Source organism: Oppia nitens, unplaced genomic scaffold (assembly GCF_028296485.1).
Source record: "Oppia nitens isolate AA-2021 unplaced genomic scaffold, nextdenovo-longstitch-racon4-pilon3 scaffold23_pilon_pilon_pilon, whole genome shotgun sequence".
Lineage (NCBI taxonomy): Eukaryota > Metazoa > Arthropoda > Arachnida > Sarcoptiformes > Oppiidae > Oppia > Oppia nitens.
The window spans coordinates 70467-88047 of record NW_026533203.1 but is presented as its reverse complement, the minus strand read 5'-3'; the positions used below and the strand labels follow the sequence as shown (position 1 = coordinate 88047).

General features: G+C 25.3%; 4 protein-coding genes across 5 annotated transcripts; 2 read left to right on the top strand and 2 right to left on the bottom strand.

The window, feature by feature from the left end:
• Positions 1–137: 137 nt before the first annotated feature.
• LOC128953652 (geranylgeranyl pyrophosphate synthase-like) lies at positions 138–2192 on the top strand. Of its 2 annotated transcripts, none has more exons than XM_054299161.1 (7): positions 138–244; positions 614–627; positions 696–743; positions 1055–1346; positions 1415–1626; positions 1693–1795; positions 1966–2192. In XM_054299161.1, exons 1-7 carry the CDS (start codon positions 175–177, stop codon positions 2154–2156), a joined length of 930 nt encoding a protein of 309 aa, XP_054155136.1. In that variant the 5' UTR covers positions 138–174; the 3' UTR covers positions 2157–2192. The 2 variants fall into 2 exon arrangements, with proteins under 2 accessions (XP_054155136.1, XP_054155135.1); XM_054299160.1 differs by having other exon boundaries at positions 696–764.
• A 417-nt stretch (positions 2193–2609) lies between these two features.
• Positions 2610–7875, bottom strand: LOC128953608 (guanylate kinase-like). Its single transcript, XM_054299106.1, has 8 exons — positions 7817–7875; positions 5717–5847; positions 3783–3926; positions 3677–3718; positions 3489–3585; positions 3283–3421; positions 3022–3192; positions 2610–2957 (listed from the first exon to the last, which is right to left on the bottom strand). Exons 2-8 carry the CDS (start codon positions 5808–5810, stop codon positions 2922–2924), a joined length of 723 nt encoding a protein of 240 aa, XP_054155081.1. The 5' UTR covers positions 5811–5847; positions 7817–7875; the 3' UTR covers positions 2610–2921.
• Positions 7876–8479: 604 nt separating this feature from the next.
• On the top strand, positions 8480–11961 carry LOC128953864 (general vesicular transport factor p115-like). Its single transcript, XM_054299393.1, has 8 exons — positions 8480–8667; positions 8721–9659; positions 9732–9975; positions 10050–10488; positions 10551–10732; positions 10781–11205; positions 11264–11578; positions 11872–11961. The coding sequence occupies exons 1-8, from the start codon at positions 8590–8592 to the stop codon at positions 11920–11922; spliced, it is 2673 nt and encodes an 890-aa protein (XP_054155368.1). The 5' UTR covers positions 8480–8589; the 3' UTR covers positions 11923–11961.
• A 2821-nt stretch (positions 11962–14782) lies between these two features.
• Positions 14783–17039, bottom strand: LOC128953594 (high-affinity choline transporter 1-like). The gene is made up of 7 exons (XM_054299088.1): positions 16836–17039; positions 16660–16767; positions 16285–16589; positions 15929–16208; positions 15643–15860; positions 15471–15588; positions 14783–15405 (listed from the first exon to the last, which is right to left on the bottom strand). Exons 1-7 carry the CDS (start codon positions 17020–17022, stop codon positions 14807–14809), a joined length of 1815 nt encoding a protein of 604 aa, XP_054155063.1. The 5' UTR covers positions 17023–17039; the 3' UTR covers positions 14783–14806.
• Between the last annotated feature and the right edge of the window lie 542 nt (positions 17040–17581).

The window sequence follows — 17581 nt, the reverse complement described above, 5'->3', positions numbered from 1 at the left end:
TTTACTAAACACTTATTTTAAATAAAAACAATATTATCTTTTAAATTATAATTAATATAATCTTTTAATTTATTAATAATATACAGTTATTGTATATTTTAATGACTAATTGAATGAGTGATGCAATGAATGGCAAGAATTGAATAACAGGTTAGATGTGTTTGTATTGGTTTGATGTCATTGAATAGGCGTTCAATAGATGTGACGAGTCTTACAATAATAATTTCAAACATTCAACCAAACCGTAAGTCAATAATAAAACATATTTGCAATTCATGTACTTTTACTCATTAACTAATTAAATGAATCAAATAATAAATAATTAAAATGCAATTAATTTTTAAAATTTAATAATATATTAATTAACTTTTTTTTATTTATAACGACATTAGAACTTAATTATTGAACCGAACCGTCAATTGTTTGTAATCTATTATTTGTTATCAATTTTAGTGAAAATACTTGATATAATTATTACTGTATTTTTATTACTGTATAAACTGTGATAATATTTGTCTATAACTTAAACTGAAATTTAATTTATAATTTTAAATATCAATTGAAAACATAATCGACATAAACATCACATTCATGTGAATGATGTCCAATAAAGCCGAAGAAGAAAAGGTTGAGATTTTTTTTGATGATTTGATTTATAAATTATAATAAATAATGAAATTGTTTGTAAATTACAGATACTGTTAGAGCCGTATAACTATTTGCTTCAATGTAGCGGAAAACAGGTGCGAACCAAACTGATCCAAGTAATGACAACTATTATCTTAACAATTATTGTGTCCAATACTTATCTGTACGGAACAAATGTAGATTATAGACAGCCAGTAGAAAATTATTTGTCCCAAACCCATCCCCACCCACCCAACCACTTCCTAACCTCACACACACCCCAAACTAACCTAACTAAATAATAATTAAGTAATAAAACTATCATTTAATATATGCATAAAAAACATTACTTTTTTTGCTGGCTGTCTATAATATACATTTAAGTCATCTGTACTAATGTTAATCCAAAACTCATATCTTTAAATAGGCATTCAATCACTGGTTTAATATACCATCGGATCAGTTGGTGATAATTAGTGATATCGTTGAAATGCTACACAACGCTAGTCTTCTGATTGACGATATTGAAGATAATTCATTACTTCGCAGAGGAATACCAGTGGCGCACAATATCTTTGGCATCCCATCGACAATCAATTCAGCCAATTATGTATATTTTCTTAGTCTAGAAAAAACTATTAAAGAGTTGCCCAACGAATTAGTTCCTAAAGCTGTTCTCATATTTACAGAACAGCTCTTAGAGCTTCATAGAGGACAGGGTTTGTGTTGTTTAGTTGAAGAGTGCAAACCTATTGATGAACTTATTGACAAATATTTCGTTTTAAAGGAATGGATATTCATTATAGGGATTCATATAAGTGTCCGAAAGAGGATGAATATATTGATATGATTAGGAAGAAAACCGGTGGTCTCTTTGGTTTAGGCGTCAAACTAATGCAACTCTTCAGTAATGATAACCGAGATTATAGTCAACTCATCTCTTATTTGGGAATTTATTTTCAAATAAGAGACGATTACGCAAATCTTAAGTCACTTCAGGTTTGATTAATAAGTCTGTTAATATTACCCGTAATACTAAGTCAAATGAATTAATTGATCCATTAGTACGAAGAAAACAAGAGTTATTGTGAAGACTTAACTGAAGGCAAATTTTCATTCCCTATCATTCATGGCATACAAACTCAACCCAAGGATTCAACTCTATTGAGTATTACTATAATTATAACTTTTATTTATTTTATTGCATTCAATAATTACCGTAATTATAAACATTATAATAACACCATTATTGTAATTCTCTAATATAAATACCGTGTCATTAGCTAATCATATTTGAAATACAGTATACATTATATGAATGTTTACTTTAAAACTCAGATATTCTTCGACAGCGAACCAAAAACGTTGAGCTCAAGAAATATGCGGTTCAGAAGTTAGAAGAGTTCGGATCTTTCATTCACACACTGAAAACATTAGAAGAAATCAATGGAAAAGCGAGGCATGAATTGGAAGCATTGGGTGGTAATCCACTTCTGTTACAATTATTGGATTTTCTTAAAATTATTTAAATCATATTATTTATGTTTTTCTAAATATTTAAATATATTGTCATAATTTTATTTTTATACTAAAAATTTAAATGGCATCAATAAAGATTAAATTATAAATATTTGTACATTAAAAATGTATTATTTTATCAATAATTAACTCTTATAACTCATCATTATCAACCACAGAATGAAAATAATTATGATATTAAAACTTAATTATAGAAAAAATACTAAAATAAAATACTTCAATATAAATAATAAATAAAGTTTGTATAAAACAAAAATAATACAATATAGTAATTGTGTAATAAATAAAATATTGTTACATACATTGTATTTTATCAAATGAATGAATTTAAATTAATTTATCTTATAATACTTTGAAAATAAACTAAACTACTATATTAATATTAAAATTAATCTATTATACTGTATATGTTTCAAATTAAGCAATAATGTGATTGAATGCTAATAGATATTGTTAAAATAATAATTTTTACAACTTTAAATACGCTATAATCTATACTAATATCTATATAAATTACCTGTATATCAAAATTATATTTTTGGATACATTTACAATAATGGTACTGTAAGCTAAATTTATAAATGTTATCATCAATATCAATACAGGTTATCAAAACACTAATGTAAATGTTTAAACCACTTTACAATTATAACCGTTTATAAGATAACGAATTTATAAATTCATCCATACATTCATTAATAAAAATACTGTTGAAAAACATTGGTTTCATTATTAATGGGAATCATTATAAAGGCTTACATTCCTCGAGAAAATTTAAGAGCCTGAATGTCCTTTAATTAGACAAATAAATTATAATTTAATTAAAAGTCTAAATTTGGATCAATTGGTCAATACCTGAACAATGAATTGTTTCAACTCATTATATGCCTCTTCAATCTCATTATTAACAATAACCAAATCAAATACACCGTTCATTTCTCCGAATTCCATCTCATCGGTGGCACGTCTCAGACGGTTTTGTATGGCCTCTTCAGTTTCTGTACCACGACTTCGCAAACGTTTTTCCTATTTTTTTGGAAAATGTTAATAAATTTCAAAAAATATTATTGCATTTTCTTGTTGTAATCAAATTACTGTAATAAATAATATAAATACCAATATATCCATATTTGGTGGTTTAATAAACACAAATCTTGGATTCAGATCAGTTTTCTTGAGATTCTTGACGCCTTCAATTTCGACATCTAATATACAAATTCTACCCGAATTTTGTACATCTTTGACGGCTTTTTTACTGAAAATATATCTCAAATTAATTATAATATAAACATAAAAATGTTATGACTGTTGTGATGGCAAACCTCGTGCCGTAATAGTTATTCGAGAAACGCGTGAATTCGAGAAACTCTTCCTTTTCTACACTTTTTTCAAACTCTTCGTGTGTTATGAAATGGTATTCTGTATTTGAATAAACATTTATTAAAACCATTAATTAGAAAAACAATTATTATAATAATATTTAATATAAATTGTATCAATGCATACATACCCCTACCATTTACTTCCGCCGCTCGGGGATGTCGTGTTGTGTCTGAAGTGGACATTCCATCAATTATTTTACATCAGTATATAATACTAATGATAATAAATCTTACGGGAAATACTGAATCCAAAGCAATCCTTGAACTCATCCATCAATTGTCTTAGAAGAGTACTTTTACCACTTCCTGAGGGTCCGGTTAACACCAAAGGACTCGGACCGATAGGTAACTGGGATGTCGACCAACAGATATTCAGACCTGATTTAGGTCGATGGTATGGAGTGGGATGTAAAACAGCCATTAAATTATTATATGATATATTCAATTATATATTTATATATATATAGTATATATATTATTTGTAAGTCAGAGCTTAATATCGTTGAACCAACAAATTTATTGCAGAGTTTGATACAAAATATGAGAAACGGATGACTAAAATACTTATAAATACAGTGTAAGTGATGGCATCAAAGCTATGTATAGATATTTGCCAACTTTTATCACACTATAAATAATTGTGTCGTTAGCTTCAACTTTATAGTCAGTGATAAAACAATCATCTATTGTGTCAACTATTCTGTCGATTACTTACTATTAAAACTACTTTCAATTTTTTAATCATTTCTATTCTAAATATATACTATATATATATATATATATATATATATATATATATATATGTATTAATAAAATGTTATTAATTTACTGATTAACTTACAGTAAGTAATAATTTAAAAATGATTATACAAAAATAACTACTGTTAGATATAATTATATAATTAGTACAATGCAATGTAGATGTGTAATTGCATATTACTTTAGTGTTTGCAATTAAAACGTTTATATAGTGTCATTTTATTTCATATTTACTAAATATTATTTAAAGTACAAATCTATTTATGACAAACAAATAAAGTATGATAAACATACTGTAGTTATAAATACTTTATAATATTAGTATCAACAGTTAAAGGACTTAACTTTTTAAAAATGTGAAAAAAATTATATAGTATATTATATTTAATTAAATATATGATTACATGTAAATTGTAATACAAGTTAATTATGAATCATAACTTTAGTGACACAAAATCAGGCACTAAATAGATTTAAATAGTTTTTTAAGATTAATTTCACTGTAATGGAGATGAATGATAATATTTAATTTAAAACTAAAATTTCTCGGGAAGTATAGTAAAGATAATATGAATATTTTAATAGATTTTATTCATAATAAATCCTTTAATTCTAACTTGCTAACATTTTTTAATAATTATTAAAAAATAATTTTATACTTATAAATGATAATAAAAATGGATAATTATATTATATACAGATTTAAAATACGTCTAATAGATTTAAACCAATGTTGCAAATTAAATATTTTTATTTAAATTCCATTCCAGAGTCAAGTTATTGTCAAAAAAACTATTGCCACCTATTTTGTCTCTGATTTTATCTTTATGATTTAATCATATAAAATGTCAATTTTGCATTTTCATTATCTAATTCAATTATTTCCCATAAGTTTATTACAATTATTCTCAATACATTCAATTTTATCATTTGTTTGTTATTAATAAAATAAATTATCAAAATTTATTTATTAATTTCTCAAAATATTTGTTAACAAAAATTATTTCCATAAATACTTTCATCTCCTTTATATAACTATAAGTCTATAAATAAGTGTTTATTTGGAAGCTTTTCAATCATTATTTAATGTAAATGTTATTTTTTAACTAAAATATGTAGACTTTAGAGGATTATCTTATTTATAACTTATAAAGAAAGTACACAAATAAGAAACAACAAGTTGTCAACAATAAGGAAAACAAATAAATATTAATTTCTAGAGTGCAGTGAAATTACATTTATATAAATTTACAATTATTGTAGAGTTGAATAAATGTAAGTTCATATCAATAATTGCTAAAACAATGTATATTTGCTATTCATTTAATAAATTTAACAACTAAATCGATACAAACAGTGAAAACTAATAAAATTATAAATAACTATAAATTAAAAACAGATATAAATACCTTTATCAGAGAGTGTATCGGTTCCAGAGTTGCCATTGAGGTAATGGGGTTTCTTGTTGTGGTATATACCACTTAAATTGGGTATTATCGACATTTCACCGCTATTTTATTAATAAATATGTAGTAATAATCTGCGATAAATGAAACTTATTTTACAAATTCATACAATTTTAGACAAAATTAAAGAATAGATGAAACCTGTTTAACAAAAATTTTTTCAATTCAATAATAGTTTAATAGTTTATATGAATTTCATTTATAGATAGAGTATAACAGTCTCTTTTATAACATTATTTAAAAACTTAATTACAGACAATTGGTTAACTAAATTGATTATTACATTATAAATAATATGATTTAATGAATGTATTTCACGAAATATTTATATCGATAAACGTTTAGTTAACTTGAATTTTTCATTGCCAATCAAATAATTAACAAAATGACACAATATTTGGCTAACTATTGAAACAATTAATGATCTCAAAATTGGTGATACTTTTAGATTAATATCTACTTTATTATTTATTAACTCATAATTATTAAATGACATTTGATAGGCATGAAAAATGAAATAATGATCAACAATCAATCAATTAATTAATCAATCGTTATTAATCATTATATCATTATAACTATTGTACAATATTTATTTAAATCTTAATGATCTCTATCACAAACTTTTAACACTTTAATTATAATATGTATTTATTTTTTAAGATTCCTTGAATTAACATCATTTTATTTGTTTAAATAAAATATAGAAAAAATTATTAGATTTTGAAATAAATAACTAAACTATTATAGTAATTATTTATTACACAACTATTTATTGCAATTTCAACAAAAATGATACCAGTACTGTATTATTATTTAGTATAATCAACAACAACAAAATTATAAGAATCTAATAATATCAATAATCAATAATAAATTAGTAATGAATCATTATATTATAAGCAGGGTTAGTAGGGTGTAGTAGAGGGTAAAGTATATGTATATAAAATATTGTTATTTATTAATAATTAGTAATTTTCGAAATCTTAATGAAGAATTTATAGAAAAAAATATTAAGAATTTTCGGGAATTTATAATAAAATATTATTTATTTCATTGGATTTAGATTTAAAAAGTTTAGCCTATATATAGAAAACATAATATTTTTGGTCATTTACCCCACACTATAACCCATAGAATCGAAACCCCTGTATAACACTAATTAATATACATATTAATGCTGTATCAGTAATAATATATATATTTTATAGATTTGTAAAAACAATATACTGTATCTCTTTTATATGCTATTTTAATTATTTATAATATTTAACTATCAATATTTATCTACAGTATATTAAAAATAAATATATTAAACTATTGAATATTAATAAAGTAATCACGATTTAATTATAATAATTTTAATGAAAATTTTAATTTATTTATTATGTACTATTTATTGTATTATTAATAATATTTATTGTTTCAAATTATATGACAAAAGTTAATATATTATGTATACAGTATTGTAAATTACAATTTGTAATCAATAATAAAACTTTTGATATCATTAATTAATACAATAGAAATTAAGATACAGTATATGAGTATTATTATATTATATACTTCAAGTGTACAATTGATACCATAAAATATCATATAAAACATATCATTTTAATAACATTGTATAAACTTAATGTTATCATTCAAATTATTTTATAAATATATTATTTGGTTTAGTTAAAAACTAAAAACTAAAAACTAAAAATGTTAAAATACTTTATCCAATATAGTACTGTATAACCATTTTTAAAAATAAGGTAAACGTAACATTAAATACGGGTAATTAAAATTACACGTATTATCTTATTTTATATTATTAGTAAATATATTTAAATTTAAATTTTAGATAAATGAATGCATAAAAACATTAACAATAGCATCATATCATAAAACATATTCATTAATAACTCAATACTAAATCATATAAATCCCGGTTTATATTGAATTTTAATTGAAATATTCATACAAATACTAAATATATTAAATAATTGAAATTTATATGAATGTAAAATAAATAATTAGACAAAAAGTAATACTTACTTATTATTATTAATTTGCCTTAAAATTGGAATCCAATAACTAATTAGTTATAATAACATAATTATCACCAAATGATCATCAGATCTATCATTGATTGTCTTATAATATAATATTAATTTTATTAACAAAATATTTAAGATTTAATTATTTTGTAAATTTATTTTATATTAATTACAAACATATTTGTATTGAATTGTATTGAAAACCATTACTTCCTGTATATCATATAGTGATGGCTTTCACGCAAATCATTAATATAGTGGTCATACAGTTGTCTCTCTTAATAAATATCTTACAATAAATTGTATTTATGCCTAAATTTTATTTATATTTGATTTATAGTTAATTTAATAAATAAAAACATTTATTTAATACAAGTATTGAAAACAAGTAATTTAGTTAATATTATTAATTTATTAATATTGTATTTATAAGCCTAAAGTATGGTATTAAATAATACTGTATTTATTTATGCGCACAGTTTGTGTCAAATTTTTTAAAAATTAATATTAATTTTTTGCTTTAAGTAAAACACAATTAATTAATATTAATCATAAAATTTAATAAAAATTAATGATTTTATATTTATATTTGTATTAAAAAATTCAATCATTTTTTAATATTGTATTCAATTTTATAAACAATAGTTTTGTTGATATAATAAAAGTCACGTAATATATGTTGAAATGTAAGCAATTGTTTGACGAAATGCCAAATAAGCCATAGATTTGATGACAAACTTAACACATCTTAAGTGAAGATATCTTCAAGTGATGGACTTTTTCAAGAGTGGATGGAATTCAGTTGTTGGATCAAATCCAGACACCAGTCAACCGACAGTTGCAGAAACAGTCTGTTTGACGACCAATTGATTGAATAATATAATAATATCATTGATTTTTAGGTCGAAAGACTTGTCGAAAGAGTCGAGTCGTCAACTCTTCTTGAGGACCGACGCGATGCCTGTCGAGCATTAAAGTCACTGTCGAAGACATATCGGCTTGAAGTCGGTGCACAAGCCATGGATGCGCTAACAAATGTCTTGCAAAACGATTCAACTGATACTGAAATAATGAGTTACGCCATCGATACTCTTAATTATGTCATTTCTGGATCAATGGATGATATACAAGACAATACTGTCAATGCAAGCAGTGGTGACTCATCACCTGATTTGGGCGTACAGTTCACTGAAATATTTATAAAACGTAAGCAAAATGTGTCGCTTCTGTTGGAACTATTGGCCGAATATGACTTCAAAGTCCGTTGGCCTACAGTTAAGCTATTGATTGGATTACTGAAGAATAAGTTACGCGACTGTCAGGACTGTATACTCGCTTATCCGATGGGTGTTTCCAGACTTATGGACTTATTGGCCGATAGTCGTGAAGTGATCCGAAACGACGCTTTACTACTTTTAGTGCATTTAACGAGAAGTAATGCAAACATCCAGAAGATTGTTGCCTTTGAAAATGCTTTCGACAAACTGCTTGAGATTGTTGCTCAAGAAGGATATAGTGATGGAGGTGTTGTTGTTGAAGACTGTTTAATAGTTTTGCAAAATCTTTTAAAACTGAATTCGTCGAATCAGAACTTCTTTAAAGAGGGTTCTTATATTCAACGATTGTTGCCATTCCTCGACATTCCTAATGCCAGTGTTTGGAGCGCACAGAAGGCTACAAATCTTTTGTTTATGCTTCGAGTGATGCGGACTCTTGTCTCACCTAATAATCCATTACAAGTGACCACTTCGTGCCAGAAAGTTATGCAACAGAGAGGACTTCTCGAGAAGTTATGTTTTATTTTGATGGCCAGCGGAATACCCGCTGATATTTTGACAGAAGTATTGCGTTAATTATTTTGTTAATAATTAAAACGGTTTTTATGTAATAATTTTATTAAATAATATTTTCAGACAATTAATGCCGTATCAGAAGTAATTCGTGGTAATCATACTAATCAGGAATACTTTAGTACAGTTAACGCTCCGACAGTTCCACCGAAACCAGCAATTGTTGTGTTATTGATGTCAATGGTTAACGAAAAACAACCGTTTGAATTGAGATGTGCTGTTCTCTATTGTTTTGAATGTTTTTTATATAAAAATGAATTGGGTCAGGCTCAGATTGTTCAAACATTATTACCATCATCTACTGAAGGTTATAATCAATTATTTTTGTTAAATTATTATAATTAGAAATAAGTTTATTTATCATTATTTAATATTATTTAGTGGTTGCCGTAACTGCTGGCCAATTGTTATGCGGTGGACTGTTTAGTCCCGATGGTCTATCAAATTGGTTTGTTTCTGTAGCATTAGGTCACGCATTAGTGGACAATACGACTCAAAAAGAACAACTTCTTAGAGTACAATTGGCTACAGAAGTGAGTTCGGCTCCGATTTCCCTATTAAAACATTGTTCGACTATTTTACAAACGGGTGGCAACTTTCAGAAGCGAATCAGTCTTCTAATGTTGTTGTGTACGTGGCTATCGCACTGTCCATTAGCCGTCTCTCACTTCTTAAGTATTCCTACAAACATACCATATCTGACATCACAAGTTGGTCTCGTAGAGGGCGATGACCTGGAGATCCTTATACAAGGAATTTGTGCTTTTCTTTTAGGAATTTGCATTCATTTTAATGACAACTCTGTTCCCAGTTTTACAAAGTATAAGTCATTTGTCATATTTTATAAATTGGTTATTAAATTGTTATATATTTTGATAATAGAGAAGACTTGTGTCAATTGATTGTTAAGCGAATTGGTTTAGAGATATTTTTGGATAAATTGGGATTCATTTCTAAGAGTGAAAGCTATAGTCAAGCCGTACAGAAACCACAACTTTCATATAAACGCACTGAAGATGTTATTTTTGATTATGAATTTTGTCGTCTTTTTAAATCACTGGAAGGTCTGATTCATAATTATTTTTACTAATAAATTAAATATAGTTTTGTAGGTCTTGTGATTAAATCATTACAATTAAAGTCAACTGATTTGACAAATGGTCCCGAATCTAATATGACTGTTGATGAACATCGACTCCTTAATCAGTATAAAGAAGTGATCCGAGAACAAGACCAGCAATTGACTGTAGTTCGTCGTGAGTTCGGTGCTCTTAAAGAAGAGCACAGCAGAGTATTATTACAATTACAGGAACAGTCATCACATATTCAACAGCTGAAGGATCAGAATTCACTATTAAAGGCACAAAAAACTGCTTCACATTCTAGTCTAAGTAATACAGCAATTAATTTGTGTACAAATGAATCCCAAATATTGGATATCAATCCTGAAAACAACAATAATTGTGAAGAACATAAACTTAAGATTGAAAACCTTATAAAGGATTTACAGGAGAGAGACAATACAATAGCAGCTCTTGTATGATATTATTTAAAAATCATTATAAGATTATACAATAAATTATAATTATTTTCAGAAAAACGATTTTTCAATCAAAGTACAAGAGTCTCAAGCATTTATCAGTCAAGAAATACAAACTGAAAGTCCGGCAAATAATGAAATTCTTTTAAATGAAAATAAAGAGTTACAAGAATTGGTGACAAAATTGAAGAGTGATTTGCAAATCAGTGAAAGTAACTCATCTGACAATGACATGACTATAGAAAGACAACAACTTGAATCTGAATTGGAAACGCTTCGTAAAGAACAAGAAGATCTACTGGTTTTGCTCACAGATCAAGACTCTAAGTTAGGACAATATAAGAAACGATTAAAAGAATTGGGAGAAACGGTATTTTACATTTTATTATCATTTTATTTATTCATAAAATTATATTACGAATTGCTGAGACGACAACAATGTAATAGAGGTTAATATTATAGTCCTATTCATTAACTAAGTTATCATATTTACAGCTTAGAGTCTATGCTTACAGTCATTGTAAGCATTAAATATGATAACTTAGTTAATGAATAGGACTATAATATTAACCTCTATTACATTGTTGTCATCTCAGGATATTGTAAAAAAATTTTATATTTATATATAGTATAGTAAATATCTATTATTGGATTTGATTTTAGGTTGAAGACGACGATGATAACTATGATATCGACGATTTAGATATTAATTGAAATAAATACCATATTTTATCAAAACATTGTTTATATTATTATTTATAATAAAATCTATTATATTTAAATACCTTTATTATTTTATTTTAAATAAAACAATATTTTACAGTCGTTAGTAAGCATTTTTATAAATTTATAAATATTATTTTATTTAATTAATCTTCAATCACTAACTTTCAAGAAATTTGATAAATAATATTTGATATTATTTTATTATCTATTAATAGAAATATTAGATTATTATTACCTGTAAATAGTAATATATGATAAATGTATTGTACGTATAAGTGAACCATAGTCTATTGTAATTAATTTAGATTACATAGATTATATAATGTTTTGGTTTGGTTTTAACAGTTTAGATTACGGTTTCGGTTTTATTATCAAGGTTAATTTTGGTTACTATAATTTGTTGAAACTCCATTGAAAATAACAGTTTGGTTTCGGATTTAACAATTACCAGTAGATTATATTTCTATTGTTTCAAATTTATGGCTTATTTCTATTGATTCGATACCTGAAAATTGTGATTTATAATTGAGTGTACTTTACTATACTTACAATATTTTATATGTGTGATTGAAAATCTATTATTGATGATATTTTATGCATTAATATAGACAAATAACTAAATATTTATTATATTGCTTACAATTATAGGTTTACTATATTAATCTATAATTAAATTTAAATTCAATATAATTTTATATCATTATCGATATCATTATTATATTGAAGCGATCGATGCTAATTGTTTACAATAAAAGATATTGATTGAATGATTTGACATATGATATAAAAAATAAATGAATGCAAAGTTTCGTTGTCTAATCATTTATTATGTCTATTATACAATATTATACGATTTATTAGCATTTTGTATACATTGTTATTAGTTCACAATTGATTCATTTAGTTAACAAATACAATATTAGGAATTTACAATTTTAACTTAATTTTTAGTACACTTATAATTGATATTAACATTTTTATTATGTTATTAATAATTGTTTTTCACAAAATAACAATTACTGTAAACCATAAAATATTTTTAAATATATGATGAAATTTAATTTATTAATCAATAATTAACATATTCAACCCTGTTAATTAAATTCTATTAACATAATGTTTTAACATAATTAAAAACATTTTTTAAATAATAAACTTAAAATAATTTAAATATACAGTTGACAAATAAATAATTATAATTTAATTAATAAAATAATTTAATGGTCAAAACAACATGAAATATTTAATGTTAAATTCACTTTTAAAAATAATATATAAATAAAATAAAAATTAGTTTATAAAAAATAGCCAGTGAACGTTTTATTAGAATAATAATAATAATGACTACCCATTACAACAATAATATTTTTAAATAATATTATGTTAGTTGTTGGTCATCCTGAGTAACGATTAATTGTATTTATTGGAAGATTTAAATGAAATATATATTTAGTCTACAATTTCAATGAAAATGTATTTTATTTGACAATTACAGGCATTGTTCACAACCATAGTTTATAAATGAAATTCATTATTATATATATACGGTATATATATTAAAGACCAAAATGGGAAACATTCATAAAATATATCAATTAATTTAATGAAATCTTTTTCCTAAATATACTACAAATTTAATGTTTAATCCGTATATATAATTTGTAAAACTATTGCAAAATAAAACTAATTTAACAATGAGTTTAATAAATATATCTAATTAGTAGATAGATTAGTAAAATAATTTACAAAACTGATAAATAAATTATTAACATTTATAAATGTAAAATATTTTCTAAAAATACATATTAATTTACATTTAATAAATTATTCATATATATAATAATTTTACCTACAATTTAACATAATTTTTGCAATAGTTTTAACATATAGATAATGTATATTTTTAATTTTTATAATATTTTGCACAACATACTTATTTAAATATTTTTGATTATTGATATTTACAAATATAACAAATAAAATTATATAGAATTTTATGTATCTATCAATAAGGCCCATTAATAATATTAAACTTAAATATAATTTATTGTGTAATAAAGTTTAATAACTAAATATAATTTTTTTTATAGATGGCAATTTATAAATACTTATCTAATATAACAATAATAATAAAATTTATCAAACATAATATTACAATAATTATTAATAAATTTGTTAACAATTATATTATTGAAAAATTTTATTTTGTTTGATAGTATATAATTATGATTGCTAATTTATATATAACAAATTAGTTGATGTAATTTAAATATCTTTCTTTAAAAATGGTTAATAAGTTGTTTGATTGATTGGATTGATTGATCACAACCTTTTAGTTTAAAATATTTTTAAAAAACATTTTCACAACCATTAAATCACAACCTTTTTATATGTTATGTAATATAACTTATATTTATGGCAAAGGATTAATTTGCAAAATAAATTAAGTCTATTTTAAATGACTTGAAATATCTTTATGTATTATAATGTTTTGTATTTGTCATATAACTAATGGAGTTTTACTGTATATTTTAATACAGTGCATTAAATAATGTGTTATATATATGTATATTATATTTATGGCAAACATTATATCGATTCTGATATTTCTTAATAAATAAGTTTTGGTATACTTATTGCTTTTTTACATAATTGTTTGAAAAAATCAATCAATTTTTCATATCAATGATTCAGATTTGCCTATCAATGTAAAACTAATTGATTTTTTGTTTATTAAAACTAATGATTTTTTGTGACTAAAAATAATTGTTTTAAAAATTTGATATAATTGAGAATAATTTTAAATAAAAGTTAAAACAATATTTTTTCGACAATTATAGTGTCTTTAGTTGATATACTTAATGATAATGACTTACAGTTTGGTGACAATCACTTGTCCGGCACCTATAGATGTGAAGAGTCCATCAACAGGTTTGGCGTGAATCTCGTCGTAATGTTTGCCTTTAAGTGAATCTTTTCTATCATTTTCATTGCTTCTGAGTTTAGTGTTTTCATTGATGGTCTCATCTTCGGTGACCAGTCCCGGGTTGACGCGGCCATTGATTTCCGATGTTTGATAGAATAAGGCCTGATTGACATTCAGTATTGTCATCTCTTCGTGCGGCTCCTGAACCACAACAAAATCTTCGGGAATGTTGACAATACAGTGAAATATATCCCAATGTGGAGCCAATGTTTCGCTTTCAAACAACCATTTAAATAGTGCCGACACAGATAATAATGAGGTCAAACTCATTATCATTGCAAATGTCCGAAATGGGAACAATTGACCCAACTCTGGATCATAATATGGATATTTAATAACTACTGGCAATCCCATCATAGCTTCACCTCCCAGTGCTCTCAAGAAAAAGCCCACAAAATAAGCTGTAAGTGAGCCGTAAGTATTGCAATGATGCTTAAAGTGGACGACACAAACCAATTGTGGAAATAAAATGACATAAACTAAATCTGTTTTTATAATAATATGTTAGTTAATAGTAAAATATGTTAATATTAAAGCATAAATATAATACCTGATGAAAGATACCAAAGACCATATATAGATTTAACAGTGATGGCCATTGCAGTGGCCACACAACCGACAACAATGATAGCGACCCTCATTATCCAAATCACTTCATGTTCAGAGGCCTAAGTCATTAAAAAATCAGTTTTGGATTTAAATTTAAGCTGTAATTAACATACATTTTGTCTTATAATAAGTTTATAGATATTTCTGGCAAACATAGAACTGGCGCTCAATAATGAGGAATCAGATGAAGACATGACAGCAGCACTGACGGCACCCAAACCAAAGAAAGATACAAATGGTGGGGTCAGATATTGTAAGACCATTGGTAATACAAGTGCCTGATGATCCTGATCTAGCGGTAATTGGCCCTTAAAATCAGTCTCATTCCAGGCTATATAAATTGAAAATTAGTTATTATTATATATATCGATAATACCGGTAATTATTTAACTAAATTACCCGTCACTCTGGCAATGGCGCCGACAATCATGGGTGGAGCTGCCATTATGATACATCCAAATGCGGCCACATATGACAATATTTGTGCTTTAAATGCACTCTTAGAGGACAGTACTCTCTGAAAGTATACCTGCCATGGAATGCCTCCCAAAATTAATAGTAATCCACAATCAATATATTGTCCGAGCATTTTGTACTCTAAAATGCCAAACCAATCGTTGTGCTCCATAGACATACTGCCCACTGCCGGGTGATTAATACTGAATGGTATACATAACCACTATTTAAACAAAATATAATTATAATTATTAGATATATTGTGTAATTTATATAATTTGTTAAAACGTTTGACATACCAGTCCAATAAATATACAAAATAATTGTATGACATCAGTGTATGCAACAGAATAGAGACCACCGAATAGTGTATATATGAGTGCAATACACGCCGACAATATTATTGATGTATTGCTTTCCAAGTCTATTATGACACTAACAGTTGCGCCCAAAGCCGCCAATATAGCCGCCGACCAGAATATTTCACCACAAAGTGCGGGCAAAAACAATAAGCCTCCCATTCGGGAACCAAATGTGTCCTGAAAAGGGTCTAACATTGTTACGTATCCCTCTTTTCTCATTTTATTGGCGAAGAAAATCCCACCTAATTTTGTCATTATATTTATTATATAAACTATATATTATCACTCAAAATATATGTTTATTATAGAAACCTAAGGCAAGACTTAGAGCGTATCCAAAGGGCGCCTGACACCAGATTATCCCTGAAGTGTATATCACTTCTGCCGTCCCATTGATATATCCACCCCCAACCCATGTTGCTATTTATTTAACAATACAATAACATTAAATATAATATGTAAATACAGTACATTAAAAATTTATATACCAGTCATAGTAAAGATGCCAACAAATATGCCGATATTTCTGCCGGCTAACATGACTTCCTCCTGTTCAAACTCATCTCCCTGTCCATCTTCATGTGTCTTTTTCTTACGCCCGGCCCATATGCCAACCAAAAGGATCATTATATAAAATATGATGACTGATAAAACACCCGCAATGTTTATTGTCATCTTTTATCAGATTGTCATTCAATACTGTAAAATAAATGTAATTTTTAACTCATATATTAATATATTAAATATAATATATTTTAAAAGTTATAAATATTATTAATAAATTAATACTATTTTTAATTTTTCTAAAATAAATATTAAGCACATTTTAAAAGCAATTATTAAATAAATAAATCTTTAAATTACCTTAATTTATAATAAAAATTATCTTAATTTTTCATATACAATGCTATAATTTATAGTCATATTGAATATTTTAATGTAAATTATATACAAAATTATATTTTATATGTAATAAAGCTATAAAATTATAACTGAAACAATTATAAATAATTATTTTTAACACAATTAAAGATTGTTTAAATTAATTTGTAATTTATTTGATTTAAAAATCGATTAATAGTAATAAAAGAAATGAAAAATAGTAATAATAAGACATTTTGGTTGAGGAGTCGATTCACTGATTCTGTCGATTCTCTATATTCTGTATATTCTTATATATTGTGTATATTCTGTACATTCCGTGAACTTTTGTATTCCTACCGATTCTGTAGAC